Source organism: Dunckerocampus dactyliophorus, chromosome 1, assembly GCF_027744805.1.
Source record: "Dunckerocampus dactyliophorus isolate RoL2022-P2 chromosome 1, RoL_Ddac_1.1, whole genome shotgun sequence".
Taxonomy (NCBI): Eukaryota; Metazoa; Chordata; class Actinopteri; order Syngnathiformes; family Syngnathidae; genus Dunckerocampus; species Dunckerocampus dactyliophorus.
The window spans coordinates 21,224,348-21,247,004 of record NC_072819.1 but is presented as its reverse complement, the minus strand read 5'-3'; the positions used below and the strand labels follow the sequence as shown (position 1 = coordinate 21,247,004).

Below are 22,657 nucleotides of genomic sequence, written 5' to 3'. Positions count from 1 at the left end.
AGAGGCATCACTGGTGCTAGATGGACCTTTTACTTCCACAGCAGGTGCTTATGTCAAGTGCCTCGGAATGTGTCCTGATTTTACTCTGTGGTAGGAGAACGATTTCACCTTTGTACAAACCACTCTCACTCACTCATCACACACTCACATGAAACCAAGTGTGTGTAAACACTGTACAGAGACAAGTAATGCACTTTAGATGACTGAACCTCTAATAGCCTGTTGAGTGTTCTGTGCAGCTATCAGATTGGACGTGCGATAAGCAGGACACTTTTGGACATGATGACACAAGGCTACTCATCTGAATATTCAAGCTGAAGTCTTGTGCAAAATGTCGCATGTCACCCAGTTGTTCAGGGGCCAACTGTGAACAAAGAAAGAAGCAGAATTGTGTCGACTCAGTTTAAATGTCTCTGTCATTTTCTTTTTAAATCATGAATGAAATCTGCTATAATCAGAAACTAGTCATCACATCCTTGTGATATTATTGAGTGAATGGCTACAATGTAAAACAGTAAAACTTTGCAAATCGGACACAATTTATTGCGTGACATTGGTCCACTTAAGGTTATTTCAGATTTGTAACACATCTGTGGCTTATTTTTGTTAAGTGTATATATAGATAGGTACACTCCTGATCAAAATTTTAAGACCAGTTGAAAATTTGCAAGAATTTGCATTTTGCACTGTTGGATCTTAAGGAGGTTCTCAGTAGAGCTTCGAAATGCAAAAAGAAGAAATGGGAGTGAGACCAAAAAAATTTCAGTAAGCAATTTATTGGAACCAGGCATTAAAATGAAATAGGTTGTTCATTGGCTGATAAAAAGTTTAAAACCACAGCTAAAAAAAACAAACATCCCTAAAATAGAAATACCATCCATCCATTTTCTATGCCACTTCTCCTCTTTAGGGTCATGGGGTTTTTGTTTTTTGAATGTGGGAGGAAACCGGAGTACCGGGAGAAAACCCACGCACACGGGACTCAGTAGTGAGTAGCTGCGCCATTCTTGTTAATCACCTCAAAAATTGGTTTGGGCAAGCTTGATGACAGTGTTTCCAGGAGGATAGTGGGAATGCTGATCCAGGTGGTGAAGATGGCTTCACGGAGGGCATCCACTGTCTGGAACTGATGTCCATTTTTGTAAACTTCCCTTGCCATCCATCCCCAAATGTTCTCAACTGGATTTATATCAGGGGACATGCAAAACAGTGATGTTATTCCTCTGGAAGTAGTCCTTTGTCAGGCAGGCATTGTGAACTGCAGTGTTGTCCTGTTGAAAAACCCAGTCAATAGCACGCAGACGAGGGCCTTCAGTCATGTGGGATGGCCCCTACAACATCTACACATTGCCAGCTGCCGTTTGACGCCCCAGCACAACCTGAAGCTCCATTGTTCTATTGAGGGAAAAGGCACCCAAGATCATGATGGTGCTCCTTCCACTGTGAAAAATATCTCATCACATAGTACATCTCACTGTCATGCCAGTAATGTTGGTAAGGTTAAATCTTTTCTCATTAGAAAATAAAACTTTCTTCCACCTTTCAATGATGGTGCTGTCGTGCAAATTCCAAAATGGGCAATTTTGTGGCGTTGAAGGAGACAAGACCTTTGAAGACGTTTTTTGTTCTTAAAAACCTTCTCTCACAGATCTCAGATGTCGTCTGATGGTTATTGGACTGTACTCTGCACCAGTAACAACCTTCGTTGGCCCAAGGGTCATGCCATGTCTTGACGTCAACCAATTAGATCCTGTTTACACTCCTGATCAAAACCTTAAGACCAGTTGAAAAATTGCTAGAATTTGCATTTTGCACATTTGGATCTTAATGAGGTTTTAGGTAGAGCTACAATATGCAAAAGCCGTAAGCTATGCTGTAAGACTTTATTATTCAATTATTTTTTAATGATCTGTGTGAAGTTGGTGATTCATGCAAACATCCAGTGAGAGCAAACAGGGAAATATTCTGTCAGCCTTGTTCATTGTATTTTTCTCAAAAGCACCACATTCAGTAGTACAAGCAAAGTCTTCCAATTGACTTTAGATCACCAGCCAAATTAGAAGCAAGCAGACGAAAAAAAAAAACAAAAAACACGGCATTGACCGACGCAACATGGGCCGTTTACAGCTCTGTCTTGTCAAATGCTCCGCATACGTAACGAAACAAGTTTACCAAGAAACTTTACATACGAGCCGAGCTGAGGAAAACCTACCAAAAAAACAGTCCAGTGTGGAGGCAGTGACCAACGCGACACAAGCCGTTTTCAACTCTTGTCAAATGCACTGTGCGCTCCTCTCTCTGGCTGTAGAGAGTCTGTCTGGGCAGGGGCGGTCGCTGTGTGTGACTGGCCAATCACTGAGCGTGAAGAGTGAATACATAAGTAGTTACCCAATGAAGATTTACAGATAATGACCAGCTGTTCTCGTTTCATTCTCATGCATTATCCGTAACGGATACTTGTCTAAAACAAGTATCCAGCTTGTCCTTAATAATCAAACAGAAACCTAATATGAAGTTGCCACAAGCGTCTCTTTTCGGCTTTGTGCAAACATCGAGTGCACTCAATAACTGAGTGCACTGAGTTGGATCATGGTGGCTGCCAGTTTCTGTTTGTGAGCACATTTCCAATAATATAATGTTGCAGAAACATTTATTAAACACCATGACATCAAGTTTGACATCATTATTCTTGCTAATCGGACAATAAAATACAGTACATACAAAAGACATACGGGAGGTGCTTGCAGTACTCTTCTCATCCTGAAGGGGGGAGGGGTGTGGATGAACTGGAAGGTCCTTCCATAGAGAGGAAAGAAGGTTTTTTTGACATCAGCACAAGCTCGAGAGCAGCAAGGAGAGATGGTCAAAAGCAAATAGATCTGCTCTTTGCCTCAGATGAACTCTCCTTTCCACTTCCTGTTTCTGTCTGAGCTGCCTAGACTCACTCAACTCAGTCGCCAATAATGGCATGAGGGTGTTGACAAGTGAATTGTGAACCTGGCGTGGGCTCAGGGGTTCAGTGAGTCGTGCTGGGCTCATGTGTTTAGTGAGTCGAGAAGGTGGACTTGTTGCACATGTGAGAGTTTCTCGGGTGATGTAGCATTGAGCGCTGAAATACACGTTGACGTCACAGCCATATTGGATGGGGCAAGAGAGAACGGGCAAGATGCCTAATTCATATTCTGCATGGAACTGTACGTGATTGTACGTAAATGTACTGCTGCAAAGGGCCAAACATCTCCATGATGTGTTTGCTTAGCGTGTATATACTGTATGTCTATGGGAGTCTCTGAGTGAGGGTTTTTTTGTGTGCATGCATGCTATTTCATCAGACCCAAGTAAATCGAGTACTTGATTCACTTTCGTGAGTGACTCATAAAAACTCGAGTCAGTAAAAGGTTTTACCATCACCAGTTTACCATCCCTAGCAGCAAGTCAAGTGCATTAAAGAGATTTTATGCTCTGCTGAATTAATTTGACTGCCAAGATGGATGATTATATATCACGCTCACCAGGAGGTGATCACACTTTTACAACAAAGTATCAGAGCTTTTCCTGGCTCAGACGCATGTACTTCATACACAAAAGGTGAGACCACATATGTTTTTCAGTTAATAAAACAATAAATAAATGGAACTAAGAAGTATTTGAAAACAAAATGCTTAACAAAACTCTAAAATTATTCTTGTTATCATCTTAATGAGCAAACCTGTATTAACACAGAAAAAACTCCAAAGGAGTCAGTGCCTCACCAGCCATGAACCATACCCCACATCACTGACTATCAATATAATCCATAATAAAGAAATTATATTTTACCAACATCATGACTATATGCTGTAGGTATGTAAATCCATCTATATGATCCATATCGAAGAAAGCGCATTTTCCCAACTTCCTGACTAGATGGTATATCTGTATGATCCTGAGGGTATTAAAATGTTTCCCAACTTTCAGACTATCGATCAAAATGACGTCTATCCATCTGTCTGTCATGCTCGTAAACACTCAGTAAGTGAAAAAATAACTGTGACGTTTGCCAACCAAGCTCAGGGTCAGTGTTATTGAGTGACATCTGATGATTCCGCCTCTAGGATCCCAGTAACGTATCTGTTTCTTTGTGTCGTATGTGTTGACGCCCATGGGCCGAGAATAGATACCAGGGGTCGCGGTGCTGAATGACTTTACACAAAATGTGACACACACACACACACACACACACACACACAGAAAGTGTAGACAAGAACACCCCATTAAGCTGCGGCCAAAGCTGTGAGCTGTAAGATGTGTTTGTGTGAGCGCCACCACCGCAGGAGGGCATGTATGTCCTCCTCCTCAGGGCCATCAGGGCAACATTCCCACTGCGCTGCAGAGGGATCCTTTTCTACGTTACAAGTGTTAAATCAACATGTTCGCAGTGTTATTGAGAAGGCTTGCATTTAAACAGTGATGATTCATGAGAATGACATGCGGTGATGTTTGAGTTAGAAGGGGAGTTAGACTATGCTAGCTATGATGGTCAAATGCTAGACTCAATCTATTATGGAGACTTTTGGCGTGTGATGACATGTTTCCTCTCTAAAAAATGAATTTGTTTTGCTTCTAGTACCTACCGGTATTCTCATAGTAAAACCCTTCAGCAGGTGTTCTCAACCTGGGACCCACATTTTCCTATCGACATCAAGTCGTGACCCACTTTTATAGGGGTAAAAGCATGCAAATGTATTTTTATTAAAACAGCCTTCAAAACACATGCATGCCATCTTTTTAAACAAAAACACACTCAATTCCATGTGCAAATTGTATTTGTATTTCAGTGCACAATATTATGAGGAAGAACTGCAAAAATTTGTATTTTTTATTACTAGTCACAGTTGTGTCCTTGGGCAAGAGATTTCACCCATCTGCATGGTTGTTGCTGCCCACACTGGTGTATGAAGGGTGGTGGTTGGAGAGGCTGTAACCACAAATTGGCAGCCATGTTTCCGTCAGTCTACCCCACAGCAGCTGTGGCTACAAACGTACATTACCTGTGTGTGACTGAGGAGTGAATGAACAACGGGTTGACTGTGAAGTGCTTTGGGTACCTTGAAAAGTGCTATATAATGTCATCCATTATTATTATTTCTTCCGTGGGTTGTTTCAAACCACTATTAGTAATACTAGCTGTAGAGGGCCAGCACCTTCACTTGAGCAGAATGTTACTTACAAGACGTTACTTGCTCAATATCACCCTTAAGCACTTGTTGCAGATGGCTGAGTCGGCATCTTTTCAGGTGAAGTACAGCCAAACTTTCAAGCGTTTCGGCGTGAGCATGTTAGCTTGATGCTAACACCTTCACCAGAGTTGACTCGGTGGTAACTATATCTCATTTTTGCCTCATTTAAGTGCAACTAAATTAATTATTCATTCATTCATGTTTTATGCCACTTGTCCTCACTAGGGTGATGGGGCATGCTGGCGCTTATCCCAGCTGACTTTGGGCGATAGGTGGGGTACACTCTAGACTGGTCACCAGCCAATCGCAGGGCAACTAAATTAACTAGTTTCTATTAATTAATTAATTAAAAGTACTGATTAATTAATAGTAACAAATTAATTCAATTAATTTCTTAATTTGTTAGTATTAATTCATTAATTACTTACATTACATCAGTGAGGGGCAGGTAGGCAGAGCTTCACAAGCCATAATGAAAAGTACAAAAAACAAATAATAACAAGTGTTAATATAATAGTGTTAATATTGTCCATTGAACTGTATAATAAATGTATTTTCTGTATGACTCCAATTCGTTTTAAGATTTTCTTAAGTTAAAATCGTTGAATTTGCAGATTTCCTGATCAAATACAGGGAAGAAGCCTAAAGTGAGGCCACCGTGAGCGTGGCTTTTCAACTTAATGCACAAGCCACGCCTACTATCTGATTGCATATTGAGTTGACATATGTGTTGGTGTTTGTCAGCATGTCGCCAATAATACAGTATAATGTTGCAGAAACATTTATTACACACCAAGACTTTCTACGTGTGTAACGTTTTTAATGAAAGTGTGTCATCATTATTCTTGCTAATCGGACAATAAAATGCATAGAAATGTCATACGGGAGGCACTTGCAGTACTGCTGCATCCTGAAGGGGTGGGTGTGTGCGTGAGCTAGAAGGAAAAGACAGCTTTTTTTTTTCTTCTCGCACTAGCGAGGAGAAAATAAAATGCATTGAATTTATGTTTATCCTCTGCTGAATGAATGAATGAATTTGACTGCCAAGATGGAGGATTATATACCCAAGCTCACCGGGAGGTGATCACACTTTTACAACCAAGTATCATAACTTTTCCTGGAGAAGGTAAGGCTGCATGTACTTTATATACAGACAAAAGGTAACAACACAAAAGTTTCAGTTTATAAAAAAAAGTATGTGAGAAATTTGGAAAACAAAGTGAATTACTCTCCTCTTTTTTTGGTCATCCTCTTAATGAGCAACCTGTAGTAACATAAAAAAAAACAAACTCCAAAGGACTCAGTGCCTCACCAGCCATCAACCTCACCGCAGATTGATTTGCAATTATATTCTTTGCAGTATCATGCATGCAGCTGCACACATTAATCAGATCCAGTATTTGTCTCTGCATAATAGCATATTTCCATGTCCTTGGTTAATAAGAAGAGCAACTAAAGCTTTTACTGGCTGCATTCATAACAAAATATAACTATGTTACAACAGACTTGCATGTATTTGTGTGTTGGTATGAGAGCAAGCACAAGTGCCCTTTGGAGAGACAGTTTGTAATCAGTTGTCAAAGTGTCAGATGTTCTCATTGTAGCCGCTGAGAGTTGAGTTATGTGCTGGGCAGGGGAAAAGCTCTCAGCTCCACTGGGCATGTTCATCCGAGCAGCAGCAGTGGATGTGCTTCACTCTACTCTTTCTGCCACAGCGTATTTCAAGTGATCTGTCTAAGGTAAGACTTTCATTTTATAGCTTATAATTTATATCGCATAGGTAAAGGCAGCGAACAATAAGTAGGTTATTTTTATTGCTAGCTGTGATGTTGGGTTTTGTCATTGAATACCTCCATAAGAAATGTACATATATGTATCCATTCTGTAGATCCACATTTTATTTGTCATAAAACATGTAAATACCGCACAGTACAAGAAATGTTTTAGTAACATTTTAGCATGTAAATGTAAACTAGAATTTCTCTTGGAGATTAATAAAGTATCTATCTAAACAGATGTTATAGAAGTGTGCTGTTGCTAATAGTAAAACATTTATAATTCATAAAATCCTTTTCAGTTATATTGTCGCTGTTTCCGTTCAAACTCTTTGGGACCATATTTTCTCTGAACTTTAAAGTTGAATTCTGAGATGTTCAACTACATAATTGTTTGAGTTGTGAGCGTTCTCAATAGCTACATTTTGTATGAAAAGTAATGTGCTTTAATTAGTAGAAACATGTTTTGGGGGTTTTAGAAAGCTTGTTTACTTTTTCCTGATGAAATGGTTACTGAGCAGCTGTAAAAATGTAATGTTCAAATGTTGATTTATTAAAAATATCAAAAATGTTTTTTTTTTCTTGTTCGTAAGCAGGGCTAGCAATGATTGAGTTAGGACTGGCTGACGGCAGTCTTGTTGACGAGCTGATGGAGCTGACGGCCCAGAGCCTCAGTAAACTGGAGATCCAGGAACACTTCAACGTCATCAAGGAGATCGGCCGAGGAAAGTATGGCAAAGTGCTGCTGGTTACACATCGCTTCAGAGGTAGACCTTTGCTTTGACTTGACAACTAGTAAATATTAGGGCTGAGCCGGATACTCCTTTTAGACGCGTATCCATTACGGATCATGTATTTTTGCCGAGTACGAGCATGAAATGAGTATAGCTCATATAGATCATCTGTACTTGTGCTGAAGGAAAATCCTCATTGGGTAACTACTTATGTATTCACTCAGACTTGCAGCAGGTTGCAGCCACAGAGGAGCGGTGCCTCACTCTTTCACACACAAACAACATCTTGACTCAAGCTCACGTTGTTGAAATTAGTAGTTATCCTCAGCTTGCCTCTATTTCGGTTTGTATGATATCTAAACGTCTGTGTAGGCTCTCAGTCGTACAGGAGTTGTCCATCGAGGAAAAGGCTTCTTGAGACGTCATCTGTCATCACGACACCTTCTTCACAGAAGTACAGATGATGTCTCAAGAAGCCTTTCCCTCTATGATATCTAAAGTTTGTTGGTAAACTTGTTTCGTAAGTTACGCAGTGCAATTTGCAAGACAGACTTGAAAACGTCTCATGTCGCGTTGGTCACTGCCGCCACTCTGGACGGGTATTTTTAGGTTTTCCTCAGCTAGCCTCTATTTCGGTTTGTATGTAACGTTACTTGGTAAACTTGTTTAGTAACATACGCCATGCATTTGACAAGACAGAGCTGTAAACGACTGGTGTTATATATAAAGTCAGTTGGAAAACTCATAGCACTGAACACGGTGCTTTTGAGAAAACTACAGTGAACAAGGCTGACAGATTATTTCCCTGTTTGCCATGGATGTTTGCATGAATCACCAACTTCACACAGATCATTAAAAAATAGTTAAATAATAGTCTTACAAATCATTTGCGCACATACACAGTACACATATAGCTGAATAATAAACAATAAATATAGCAACTTCTGATCAATCCATGTCAATTTCAGACTTACAATAATGTACCAATTTAAGCCCCACCCATTTCCAGATAAATCACGCCCACTTCCGGTTTATGCCCCACCCAGTCCGAGTACAGATACGGCTACAGATTATTTAGATGGGTCAACAGTAGAGCTTCAAAATGCAAAAAGAAGAGACAAAAAAATTGTATCAGCAATGTATTGCAAACAACAGCTGAAATAGGGTGTTCATCTGCTAATCAAAAGTTTAAGACCATAGCACAGAAAAAAACGAAACCCCTCTAAAATAGAAATAACATTTTCAAAAAAGGACTCAATAACGAGTAGCTGCGCCATTCTTGTTTATCACCTCAGAAATTGGTTTGGGCATGTTTGATGCCAGTGTTTCCAGGAGGCTAGTGGGATTGTTGCTCCAGGTGGTGAAGATGGCTTCACGAAGGGCATCAACTGTCTGGAACTGTAGACCATTTTTGTAAACTTCCCTTGCCATCCATCCCCAAATGTTCTCAATTGGATTTAGATCAGGGGAACACACAGGATGCTCCAAAAGAGGGGATCATGTGGGATTGCCATATCATACCAGTAACATTGAAAGACATCAGGACCATCTAACTTATAATTTTTCTCATTAGAGAATAAAACTTTCTTCCACCTTTCAATGTCCCATGTTTGGTGCTCTCGTGCATTCCAAATATGCACTTTTGCTCAGGTTGAAGTAGACGAGGCCTTTGAAGATGTTTTTTGTTCTTAAAACCCTTCTCTTGCGGATGCAGATTTGTGAAAAAATGTGATAGATGTTCAAACTGCAATGTAGCGAGGGACGACTGTAATTAGTAGGCATTTTGGACTATGAACGGCAGCCAGAGTACTCAAGTAAACTATCCTCAGAACAGGGAGAGCATCCAAATGCTACACAGAAAGTCAAGAAGAATTGGGGTTCGGAGTCAAGTGAGGGTTTACATCTAGGGTTGGGTATGAGGGCTTAGCATTAGGTTAGGGTTTAGGAATTAGGGTTGGTGTTTAAGGTTTAAGGTTAGTGTTTAGAGCTAGGGTTTGGTGTGAGGTTAGGACTAGGAATTAAGGTAGGGCAGTAGTGCCCAAAAGTTGTCTAAAACAAGGTTATGCTTATGATGCATCATCTGTTTTAGTGGAATGTACATTTAAATGTCTAATCAGTTGTAATATTTGGAGGTATTCAAAATCCATCCATCCATCCATTTTCTTTGCCGCTTCTCCTCATTAGGGTCGCAGGGTATTCAAAATCGCCACGTAAATCGCTAATGCTAATGGCTAAAGTCTACATGGGATTTCCAGTGTAAATTACCATCGAACAAGCGCATTTATTTAAATGCATTTTGTTTATGGTGAATGTCGCAGAGAGATTATCTATGCCTTATGTAAGTCATAATTAACATGCTTTATTTCTGTATGTTCAGTTTTTATAGTGCTTCAAAGTAAAGACTTTGAAATGAAACTCAACTAGACCCTTTATTGAGAACCTGTTCTCTGTCTGTTGAGCTAGCAAGTGGAGACCAAACATTAGTCGAAGCAGAACACTGATATTGCGCCCCGCTGACACCCTGCCCCGCCTCCCCGGGAGGGCGCACCCCACAATTTTAGAAGCACTGGGATTTATGGTTTTGCTTTTGAGTTCAGGTTTAAGGTTGGGAGTTGTGGTAGTGTTTAGAGTTTAGGGTTAAGAGTTAGCATCAAGCATAAGGGTTTACAGTTAGGATAAGGGTGTAGAGTTATGTTAATGTTTGGGTTTAGGGTTAGGCTTTAGAGCAGGGGCAGCCATTACGTCGATCGCGAGCTACCAGTAGATCGCCAACGTAGTTTGGGTTGATCGCGTAAACGTCACTTTGTAGTTGTCATATGAGATCAGTCAGCTGATATTAAGCTCCCCTCCTGATTCGTGCTTGCTCCCCCACGGCGTTTCAAGCTACACACGAAGATGTAAGTTTTATCTTTATTATTCTGATTATGGATGAACTAAATCTGCGGTGAGATGTCTATATCTATAACAAAAGTTATCTCATCAAGCATCATATCAAGGTTTAAAAACCTCCCTGTTTTGGCCTCTCTCTCCTCATGTTCTAGACGTTCTCTCTCAGATTGTTTTGTAAGAAAGTCCAGAATTGCACTCTTTTGTATTTGACTTTTCCATACTGGGATCGTAGCTTTTAAAAGGCCCTGGAGTACTGTATTGTGTAGCAGGGGACTTCACTTGGCTCAGCATCTCCTGCAGGAATGATACATATTCATGAATGATGGGCTACAACTATTAACTCATTGGAAATCCAATAATAATAGTAATAGTAGGTAGCACAGTAATAGTGTGCTGAAAACAAATATAGAGTGATGGTAAAAAAATAGATGGGACAACGACAGATTCCAAAAGTTGAATAAAGTTTGATAATGTGGTGTGCTCGGTTTAAGGAGGGGTAAGGACCACTTGATTCTCGTGAACGCGCAAAACCTATTCCACTCAATCCAATCAATTTCTTTCATGCCGTCTCTTGTTGTGGTCATCGCCAGCAAACTAGCTAACCGTGTAAACTGCTTGCTAACCGGCAATAAACAATAGAAGAAGAAGAAGCTAAGTGTGTGACTCTGAACGCTTTATGTTTGCAAGTTTTCTCCCTGACAAAATCCACAATGTTGACGAAACGTTCTGCACCCAAAATGCAGAGAAAGCCAACCATCGCACACAAAGTTGGACTTCTGGACATGCTGAAGCAAGGTAGAAGTTATGGCTTAGGGCGCCTTAAATGAATCTTTGGTTCGAGGAGAACAAGGAGGAGGAAAATACGACTTTTACTATCTTTTCAGAAGTGGTGTGGGGTTACTGTCAAGCTGTGAACTTTCCCGTGTGACTTTGTGGTTCATTTGGCCTTTTATGCCTTAGTTTTTGTGCCCTTATTTTGTTATTACTTCTGTTTTTTGTTCCGTCCTGTGATTTGTCTGCTTTGCCTTTTTGTTCACTCACACCTGCCGCTAATTTGTGTTGTTGGTATTTAGTCCAGATGTGTGCTCCTTTGTTTGTCGGAATATTGTCATTGAACTGCTCTGCCGTTACACAGCTGCATTTATCAATAAAATACACATTTTACCTGCAATCGTGTCTCATCTCGCATCCTGCGGTCGCCACCACAACGCCAACATGCCAAGACTTGACAATTACACTCCTATTACTCATTACACCGGATTTCCCAACTATTATGCTACAGGGATTCTAAACTGCCGCTAGCAAGCAGGCCAACAAGATAGAGAGCTAACCAGTTAGCCTCAAACTTATTTCTTCTAAACTTAAGAAAAGGTTTTAAATGGGGAAGAAGGATAAAGTAAGAAGCCATAAACTTACCACTTATGGAGAAGAAATGTTTTTTACTCTGCATCCATGGCTATATCAAGTGCAAGGAAAGGTAATATAATAATGATGGATGTCTCATCCAGGTAAAATTACTGCTGCCTACTGGCCAGAAGTAGATGTGCAGACCTCAGTGGACTCTGTTCCGCCCCCCTTTCTGCCAGAGTATAATTGGGCTGTAAGGGTGTAGGGTTATGTTCCTGTTCGGGTTTAGGGTTCAGCTAGTTATTGTTTATGGTTAGAGTTTAAGGTTAGATTTGATGTTTGGGTTATGGCTTAGATCTTCTTGTTGTGAGGAACAACCAGAGTGATTCAGCCTTTTTCATTTAGTAGACATGAATACATTGAAATAGCTAAAGTCAAGTATGTATGCTACACAGGAACTCCCATGGCCTTGAAAGTAATGCCCAAGACATCAACAAAGCTACAGGGTTTCCTGCGAGAGTACTGCATCTCCTTGCATCTGTCCTGCCACCCCTGCATCGTGGGCCTCTTTGGCATCGCTTTCCAGTCAAATGAGCACTACTGCTTTGCACAGGAACTCATCATTGGGAGGGACCTGTTTGCTGTCATTCAGCCGAAGGTGAGGTTGGTTTGCACATAAAAGTAGGCATGTGTACAGTATGTGTCCATGTGTGTCATATCTGATGTGCAGTTATTAACTTTAACAAGGCCTGTTCATACTTTGTCTGTTTAAGGTGGGCATCCCTGAGTCGTCCGTTAAACGTTGCGTCCTCCAGATTGCCAGCGCTTTGGAGTTCATCCACAGCCGGGGCCTCGTCCACCGAGACGTCAAGCCGGAAAACATCCTTCTGCTGGATCATCACTGCAGCCAGGTGAAGCTGGCAGACTTTGGCCTGGCCCAGAAGAAGGGCACTCTGATCAGCTATATTACAGGGACCCTACCTTACATGGCGCCTGAGCTTTGCACCGTTGCTTTGCTGGACGGTCAGAAAGAAGTCACTGCTCCTCCGCTGAGTGTGGAACCAAGTCTGGACACATGGGCCTTTGGCGTGGTTATATTCTGCATCCTCACGGGCTACTTCCCATGGGACCGTTGCATGGACTCAGATGACTACTACCAGGAGTTTGCTGACTGGTCCAAACTGGGAGACAGCGCCAACACAGAGGATGACATTCCACCTCTGTGGAAAAAGTTCACTCCAGAAGCCATGGAGTTGTTTGGTAAACTTTTGGCTCTGGATGCAGAAAAGAGGTCTACTGTTGGGGAGGTGAGAGAATATGTGGAGAAGGCCTGGCTTAAAAAGGAACATGGGATAGAGCAGCTGCAGACAGAAGAGAAAGAATAATTTTGGACCTAAAAGAAGATAGGTCATCCCAACACTTCTTACAGCCTGCAATTTCATTTGCATCATTTGTTGAAATCATGTAGCGTGGCGAAACACTATCATGGCCTGTAATAACTGTTAAGGAAAATACATTAACTGAATGATCAACAAACTCATGCATTTTTTCCTTAGGCTTTACATATGTAAAATATGTGTGGTCATTTGTGTAGTATTTAACATAGGCTTGTGCCATTGGACTTAAATTAGGTTGCAGCAATTGAAATTAAATAGAAGTTACAGGTTAGGGTTTATGGTTCGGGTTTAAGGTTAGAATAGAGTTAGGAGTTAAGGTTTATACCTTTGTCTTCGGGTTATGTTAGAGTTAAGGTTTATGGTTTAGTTTTAGAATCACGATTACTGCCAATTTAGGGTTAGGAGTTTACTGTTAAACCTGAATTATGCTTCAGTGTCGTCACTGGTGTCTTGATCCTGTTATAGCATTTTGTCAGCTGCTAACATGTGACTTGCAATTCTCTTCCAAAACAAGTCTCTTTGACCAGCTATTTAGCTTCTGTTGTAGTAATCAATTGTGACTGCAACATCCAGGTCATTGTTGGCGCTGGAAGTAATTGATGTGGAACGTGAGTCACTTTTATTGTATTTGCTGCTCTGAAACCGCTCATATTTATATCATATCCATATAACTGCTCATGTTTGCATAGTGCATATTTCTTTGCTGAGACGCTCCACAATTTGCGTCATTATTTTGTTTTGGCAGACTTTTTGGCACAGAAGTGAAAAAACAAAAATTATGTACTGAAAAAAAAGTCGACCAATCACAGCTCGACTGTCTGCGTTGCTGTTTACGTGAAGTTAGAATGTCCACCGGAGGGTTTGAAGGGAGAGGAGCAAGCCGGTGTCTCTTTCACCAGCACTGTGATGCTGAAGCATAATTCAGGCTTTAGGGTTTTAGGTTAGGTTAAGGTTTAGCTTTGGCGTTAAGAGTTTCAGGGTTAGGTTCGAGTTTGGGTTTAGTGTTAAAGCTAGAGTTGGCGTTCAGTCTTAAGGTTAAGAGTTAGGGTTTAGGTTTAAGTTAAAGTTAGGGGGTTTATGGTTTGGAATTGAGGATTAGGGTTACAGGTTAGAGATAGGCTTTCCTGGTCAGATTAGGGTTTAGTTTAGAGTTAGGGTTTTGAGTCCGGTTTCAAATTTAAATTTAAATTTAACAGTTCAGGGTTAGGGTTCCAACGTTTAAAATTAGGGGTTTACAGTATGTCACAAAAGTGAGTACATCCCTCACATTTCTGCAAATACCTGTATGACAACACAAAAGAAACAACACTTTCATGCAATTTAAAATAGTCAGCGTTCATCTTCGATAACAACGTAAATGTACTCTTTATCTTGATCTTTATGCACAGCAACAATTCTTATTTTCACATCCTCAAAGAAGTATTTGCTATGAAGCACCATGTTGAACTTCCTGGTACCAAAATGAGAGTGTGTGAGAGCAATAACACCAATAACATCAATAACACCTTTCAAGTCACATGATCCCAGGGATAAAAATTGGCTAATTGGGCCCAATTTGTACAGTTCAACAAAGAGGTGTACTCACTTTTGTTACCAGCGGTTTAAACATTAATGGTTGTGTGTTGAGTAATTTTGAGAGGACAACAAATTTACACTGTTAACCAAGCTGTAAACTGACTACTCTAGCTTGTATCAAAGTGTTATTTCTTTAGTGTTGTGTTATGATAAAATATAAAATATTTGCAGAAATGTGAGGGGAGTGCTCTCCTTTTTGACATACTGTAGGTTTATGATTAGCAAACAGGATTAAGGGTTAGGTTTAAAGTTAGGGTTAGCTGGTGGTTGGATTTGAGTTAGGGATAAGGGTTGGGTTTAGTTTTAGGGGTAGCAGTTAGGTTAGGTTTTATAGTTAGAAGCAGGGCTATGGATTAGTTTTGAGTTAGGGGTTACAGTTTATATTTAGATTAGGGCTAGGCTTAAGTTAATGGTGCAATGCAAAACAATTTACAGAGAAGTATGTCACATGCATACACTTGCATAATTGTCTGAAAATGAGTTATTTAATCCTACCCCTTCTTCGTTTTTCAGCAATTGCTGATAGTTGTTCACTTCCTGGTTTTAACATGTATGAATAAATGTAGTGTATAGTAGTGTAGTAGTGTATGTAGTGTAGTGTAATAATATAATAAATAGAATAAATAAATAGCAGTACATAAATCATAGAATAATAAAGGAATACATCATTAAATTTCAACAGAACTTGTACAGTAATTAATAATATGTGTTGTACGGTAATAATGACATATAAATAAATGACAATTATGACATAATAAACATGGTATATCATGACTTAATCTATAAACGTGTGTACAAGTTCTAATTGACCTAACAAAAATAACATCATCCATCCATCCATTTTCTATACCGCTTCATCCTCATTAGGGTTGCGAGGGCTTCTGGAAACAGTTCTCAACGTGACTGAAACATGGATCGCTGTCGCTGGAGCCAGTCCTAGCTGACTTCGGGCGACAGGCGGGGTACACCCTGGACTGGTCACCAGCCAATCGCAGGGCACATATAGACAAACAACCATTCACACTCACATTCATACCTATGGACAATTTAGAGTCGCCAATTAACCTCACCTGCATGTTTTTGGAATGTGGGAGGAAGCCGGAGTACCCGGAGAAAACCCACGCGCACACGGGGAGAACATGCAAACTCCACACAGGAATGCCCAGGGGAGAATCGAACCCAAGTCTTCTTCCCGATCTCTAGGCCGTTTTGGCCAACGTGCTAACCACTAGACCACCGTGCGGCCCAAAAATAACATCATGACAAACATTATTAATGCCTTCTTGTTTGACAAAAAAGATCCCGTCTGTATAATTAATAAGAGTTAGGCATGATGATATCAGTTGCTGTTGTTTCGCGTTCTTCTTCTTCCTTAAACTTTGTAAACATGAACTGCTTGTACTGTTTCTTGAAATGATTCGCATGTTTACATATTTTGAGTTCTGTACTGTTCCATAACTTAAGGTAATTCCGCATACCAATACGCTGTAGGCTTTTTGTGTTTATCATCATCAACTTTATTTCAGACACATACAGTACGTGGTCCATAGAACATTAAAAATAAAACAGACATCGCCAACAAGACACAGTAAAAGATGGTTATCCATTGCTATATAAGGTAAGGCGCCAGTGTTTCCAGAAAGTAGAAAAGAACCTGACTGAGGGTTGGTCTGAGTATATATGATGCTATTTACAGAGCATGTTAGCCTACACATACATACATCAGGTTACATGAGGTTCCTTGCCTTGGTAAAGTGGCCTGAACAAACATTTGACTGACCCGAGTACAGCGGGGAACAGGCAGCATCCTTGTTGTTCATAGGTATAAATGTTTTAAGTAAAATCTTCCCTTAGGTTGTATTTCTCCTGTCTTGTTGAGAAGAATGGCGGAAGCAGGTTGTTATTTGCTTTGTGCATCATTTTAAGTGTTGAACTAGAGCAGTGAATTTCAATAATTGGGATTCAATGAATAAAGGGTTTTGTGTGTTTTCTGGAACCAGCATTGTGGATTATCCTAACTGACCGTTTTTGTAGTACAGATTGTAATACTTTTGTAGTTGTTTCCCCATATCGCCCCACAATAATTCAGCAGTGATGTACGGTGCGGTTCATGGCTGGTGAGGCACTGACTCCTTTAGAGTTTTTAAAAATGTTAATACAGGTTGTTCATTAAGAGGATAACCAAAAAACAAAGAAGAGACTAATTTTATTTGGTTAAAGGTTTTCTAATTGTTTTCGGATACTTCTTAGCCCCATTTTTTTTTTTTATTAACATGAAAAACATTTGTGTTTTTACCTTTTATTTGTATATGAAGTACATGCAGCCTTTCCTTCTTCAGGAAAAGTTCTGATACTTAGTTGTAAAAGTGTGATCACCTTCTGATGAAGTTGGGTAGATAATCCTCCATCTTGGCAGTCAAATTCAGCACCGCATAAAAATATCTTGCATTTTAATTGTTTGGAACTTTATCTCTAGCGGGCACTGCTGTTCGTGTATATCAATAAAAAAGAGAAAAACGCTGGCTTTTCCTTTGTGCAAGGACGGCAAAAAGAACCTTCCAGCTCAAGCTGGTACTGCAAGTGCCTCTTGTGTGACATTTCTGTGTATTTATTGTCCGATTAGCAAAAATAATGATGTCACACTTACCTTAAAGATATTACAAAGGCTCTAGAAATCATGGCGTCTAATACGTTTCTGCAACACTACTGTAAACAGCAGGGGTCACCAACGTGGTGCCCGCGGGCACCAGGTAGCCCCCCACCACCACATGAGGTGCCCGCAAGCCTGCTTTTCATTCAGGTTTTCAGTTAATAATGAAAGAACAGTAGAAAAAAATGCATTCTGAAATACAAAATATGAGTTGTGGACACCAGCATTTTGTTAATGTTCTGGTAAAACAAGTATATTCGCTTTGTTTGGGTTTAAAATAAGCTCTGAAAATAAATGTTACAAAAATGAGTAGCTCTTGGCCATTTTCATTTTGTAAAAGTAGCTCTCACAAGGAAAAACGTTGGTGACCCCTGGTCTACAGTATTATTGACTGACATTCTGACAATCAGAACCTGGCAGGTACCATGACCCCACTCTGTGTGCACAGTAGGCGGTTTTGCGTACTAAGCTGGGAAGCTACGCTCATGGTGGCCCCATCTTAGGTTTCTGCAGTGTATTTGATCAGGAAATCTGCAAATTCAGCGATTTTTATTTAAGAAAATGTCAAAAACAATTGGACTTTTGGGGTTTTTTATCAAATTTTTCATCATGACAAGTTATGCTCTGCCTCACCTGCCTCCCCTGGCCGCACATGACTGTAACTCAGATATGGGAACATCAGAGAACAGTAGAGTTATGGAGTGATTTTTGGTTCAGAATATGTTTCGCTTTATTCAGAATCTCAGTGTTTCTTGCTACTTTATGTTGGGTGTGTGTAATGTGAGCTATACAGCTCAATTTGTTTTAGTGCTAATAACATTAAAAAAAAGTTTGGAAAAAAATAACAACAAAATGAAAGTACTCACTTAATAAAACATATCTGTCATACTGCTGTCATAGATGAGCAACTATAAAATATGAGTGACATGAAGTTTTTACACATCCCCCAGCAAGTTTCCTGAACCACCGCCATCTTGACCGTGACGTCACAACGAGAACACGTTCTGAGAACCAGATTCAAACAAACGTAGCCAGGAACTCACAGCAAAGCCAAGAAAGTGCCACATTCACAATAATAAAATTCACTGATATTGTGTTGTGATGACTATGATATAAGCCACAAGTATGTTCTTTTGACCGACAGTAAGTGACACTGACAGCTCTATGCACGCTGCAAAATACAATACCAGTGAGCAGCGATGGCTGATTATCTAGCCCTGGCTTGAAAGCCCATGCTATTATTCTAAGATTTGTAGAATAGATCAAGTAAAAAAACAAAACAAATATGGATTTACTAACTGAAACTGACAGAGGGATCTCTGTGTGGAGTTTGCACGTTCTCCCCATGGTGTGCGTGGGTTTTCTCCGGGTACGCCGGTTTCCTACCACATTTCAAAACCACGCATTTACGAGTTTAAATTGACCCTAGGTATGACAGAGAGTGTGAATGATTGTTTTGTCTATATGTGCCCTGCGATTGACTGGCGACCAGCCCAGGGTGTACCCTGCCTCTTGCCCGAAGTCAGCTAGGACTGGCTCCAGCGACAGCGATCCATGTTTCAGTCACGTTGAGAACTGTTTCCAGAAGCCAGGTTCAAACAAACACAGCCATGAACGCACATGAAGAAAGTGACATATTCACAACAATAACATTCACTGATATTGTGTTGTGATGAGTATGATGTTTTACTGGCAGTGATAGCCACTGACAAGCTGTAATATCACTGCACAAGCTGAAGACGAGTGACAGTGTTGGATGTTTAGCTAGCAAGTTGGCATGAAAACTCATATTATTGTTCTAAGCTTCGTAGTGATGCTGCAATCAAAGACAACCCTTTGGAATGGCGTCTTTTGAAATGTGAACAAGCTTACTACGTCTCCTTGAGTGTTCGACACGAGAAGGCATAATATTAAAAAAATATCTATAACGAACAATAGAAATACATTCAGAACTGAACCATAACAATTGAAAAAGCATTGGAGTGAGTGATAACTTTCGGGTGGGAACTTCTCGGGTAAACGTCACTTGCTCCTCCTTCTCCAGTCTCGGGAAAGAGTGAAGAAAGGTGTAAAAAACAAACAAACAGTAAAACAGTAAGTAAGTATGCCACATCTTTTTAGATTAACATGTGTTTTGGTGTCATGAACACTTTAAGGTTAGGTGTATGATTATGGTTAGGGTTATAATGTCATCATTTAACATAAAAAGTGTCCCAAAAGTCCCAAGTTTCTTTTTCGCTCTATTAAAGGTCTACAGTACACTTGTGTACTTTCTAGCTGAGTCATACGGTAGTTGGGCCAGAAATGTATCACTCGTGTAATAAATAAGCAAAGCAAAGCCCTGCAGCATGCAAACTTCCTTGAACTGTATTCTGTTTACTTAACAACAGCTTGGCACCAACACTACACTGTGGTTGAGATGTGCCTGCATCAGCTTGTTAGCATTTGATGTGACCATGTGTGTTGCCACCAAGGTCACTCTGCTGCATCAATCTTAGCCTGAATTTCTTCCTGCGTTGTGTGCTAAATGTGCTGAAGGTTTAACTGGTAAAGACAGAATCAAAGCTTTTCCATTTGTTTGTCACAAATGTTACAAACAGCAAAGTGTAATGTACACAGGCACCAATGCATTCAGTATTTGTATGTAATTCCTTGTGTACAATGGCATCACATAGGTGAATAGTAATGAATTATATTTACTCGTCTTACTGTAATTGAGTATTTGTACTTTTTTTTAAAGTTGTGTTTGTTGTATTTCACTACGTTTTATGGGTTGTGGTTGGGGATTGAGATAGGGTGTTGGTTAGGGATGGGGTCGAGTTGGGATTCTGATTTTGTTAGAGTCTGGTTAGGTTAATGTTGGGTTAGGGTTAGTGTTGGGGTTAGAGTTAGGATGGGGGCTAGGTTTTTAATAAAGTTAGCTATTTCTTTACATTTACTTGAGTAGGTTTTTAGCCCTGTATTTTCAATTGTACTTGAGTATTATATTTTGGTATTCTTTCCATCCCTGAGTATCACTCAGTACCTCACATGTATGCATTGACGTAATGTCAGGAGACAATAACATAAAATAAATATTAATATTGATCAATTGAACTGTATATAAATGCATTTTCAGTATGATTCCAATCGTTTCTGACGTTTTCTTAAGTAAAAATGGCTGAATTTGCACATTTCCTGATCAAATACAGGGCAGAAACCAATGATGAAGCCACTATGAGCGTAGCTTCTCGGCTTAGTGCACAAACACCTCCTACGGTCTAAGTGCACACTGAGTGGGATCATGGTACCTGCCAGTTTAGGATTGTCAGAATGTCAGTCAATAATATAATGTTGCAGAAACATTTATTATTCACCATGACTTTCTAGAGCCTGTGTAATATATTTAATGTAAGTGTGACATGATTCTTGCTAATCGGATAATAAAATGTACCGAAATATCATATGTGGATGCGATACAGTCCTCGCTTCATTCTAAAAGAGGTGGGGCCATGCGTAAGCTGGCAGCCAGCATTTTATTTTTGTTTGACAGCACCAGCTGGAGAAGAGCAAGTCAAATGCATTCAAATTATTTTTATGTGCTGCTGAATGAATGAACGAATTTGACTGGCAAGATGGAGGATTATACAGTGTTCCCTTGTTTATCGTGGCGGTTAGGTTCCCAAAATAGCCTGCAATAAGTGAAGTCCGCGAAGTAGCCAGCATAGTTTTTTTTACAATTATTATTATTATGTTTTAAGGCTGTAAAACTACTCCCCATACACTTTTCTCAGACAGGCATTAACATTTTCTCATATTTCTCTCATGTTTGAACCTTTGTTTGAATTTTACTGATCAACCAATGAGGTTGAACACAAGAAATGATTAACAGTGACTCGTGCCTATTCACTCCTCTGACCCTGCCTCTTTGTCCTGGTGCCACTCCACTGTTAAAACTTGTTAAAACATAATGCTGCAGTCGACAGTTGTTGCAATTTTCCTCCTCCTTTATGTAACAAACCGAAGATTCATTTATTCAATTCTCCCTTAGCCAAATCGGGACGCAGAACACAATACGCGTTGTTACTTTTCTTGACTTTCTGTTACTTGCTCAACAGCCTACACCGCAGACCTGATTTGAGCCTCTTACCAAAAAATAAGGTGCACAGTAACTGAAAATGGCTGGTTGTCCAATGCAATGAACGCCATCATTTTCCTCATAGTAGCTTTACTCTTTTCACTGCTCATTAGCTCTAACAGTGGGCCTCCGCCTCACTCCAGCCAGCTTTAGTTTTAGCCTTAGCTCGACTACTAGCTATAAGTCAAAAGAGGACAGTGGCTGACTTTCAGACCTTTGCAGAGGTAGATAAGATCAGTGGATAAGATCGGTTTCATACGTAAGGATTGATTGGCCGATCACCAATCCCTAAAAATTAAGGAAATCGGTGCTGATCGATCGTGAATGTTTAGTAAGAACACAAATGCTTTTCAGTTAATAAAAAATTATAATAAACGGGTCTGCCATACAGTATTTAAAAACACTTTTAACCAAAGTGAATTATTCTCTTCTTTTTCTTGTCATCCTCTTAAGGAGCAACCTATATTAACATTTTTAAAAAAGGCTTCAAAGGCATCAGTGCACGTCACTGCATGCATGGATATAAATATGTATATAACTCCATCCAATTAGCATTTCTGATCTTTGTATCCACTCTCTTGGGCAGATATTACATGACTTTTTGGGTGTATAGAACATTAACCTCAGTTTCACCTCTCCGTCTTCATCCCCTTCTCATCTTCTTTATTTCCATAGCTCCTTTCTATTGAATAATCTCTTGGCATTCTGCTCCAGCTGCTCTGCAAGCTAACAGATGCCCTGCATGGGACACGGAGCAGATGCAATATGTACACCATATTTAGGGGGCTGCAGTCATACGGTCATCTTTCAGCTCACCCTTTGAGCTGACTGCAAATTCCTGGCTTGTCAAACAAACACTGATGAAGCCAATGTAAACCCAACTGCAAAGCATGTGTGTGTGCCTTTGACTCAACAAGTAAGAACGATGGCTTTGTACGGCTTTGTATGATGGCG

General features: G+C 40.1%; 1 protein-coding gene across 1 annotated transcript; it reads left to right on the top strand.

Moving 5' to 3' along the window:
* Positions 1–6,881: 6,881 nt before the first annotated feature.
* On the top strand, positions 6,882–16,955 carry LOC129194513 (serine/threonine-protein kinase SBK1-like). The gene is made up of 4 exons (XM_054799761.1): positions 6,882–6,958; positions 7,591–7,761; positions 12,420–12,622; positions 12,738–16,955. The coding sequence occupies exons 2-4, from the start codon at positions 7,599–7,601 to the stop codon at positions 13,347–13,349; spliced, it is 978 nt and encodes a 325-aa protein (XP_054655736.1). The 5' UTR covers positions 6,882–6,958; positions 7,591–7,598; the 3' UTR covers positions 13,350–16,955.
* The last annotated feature ends 5,702 nt before the right edge of the window (positions 16,956–22,657 follow it).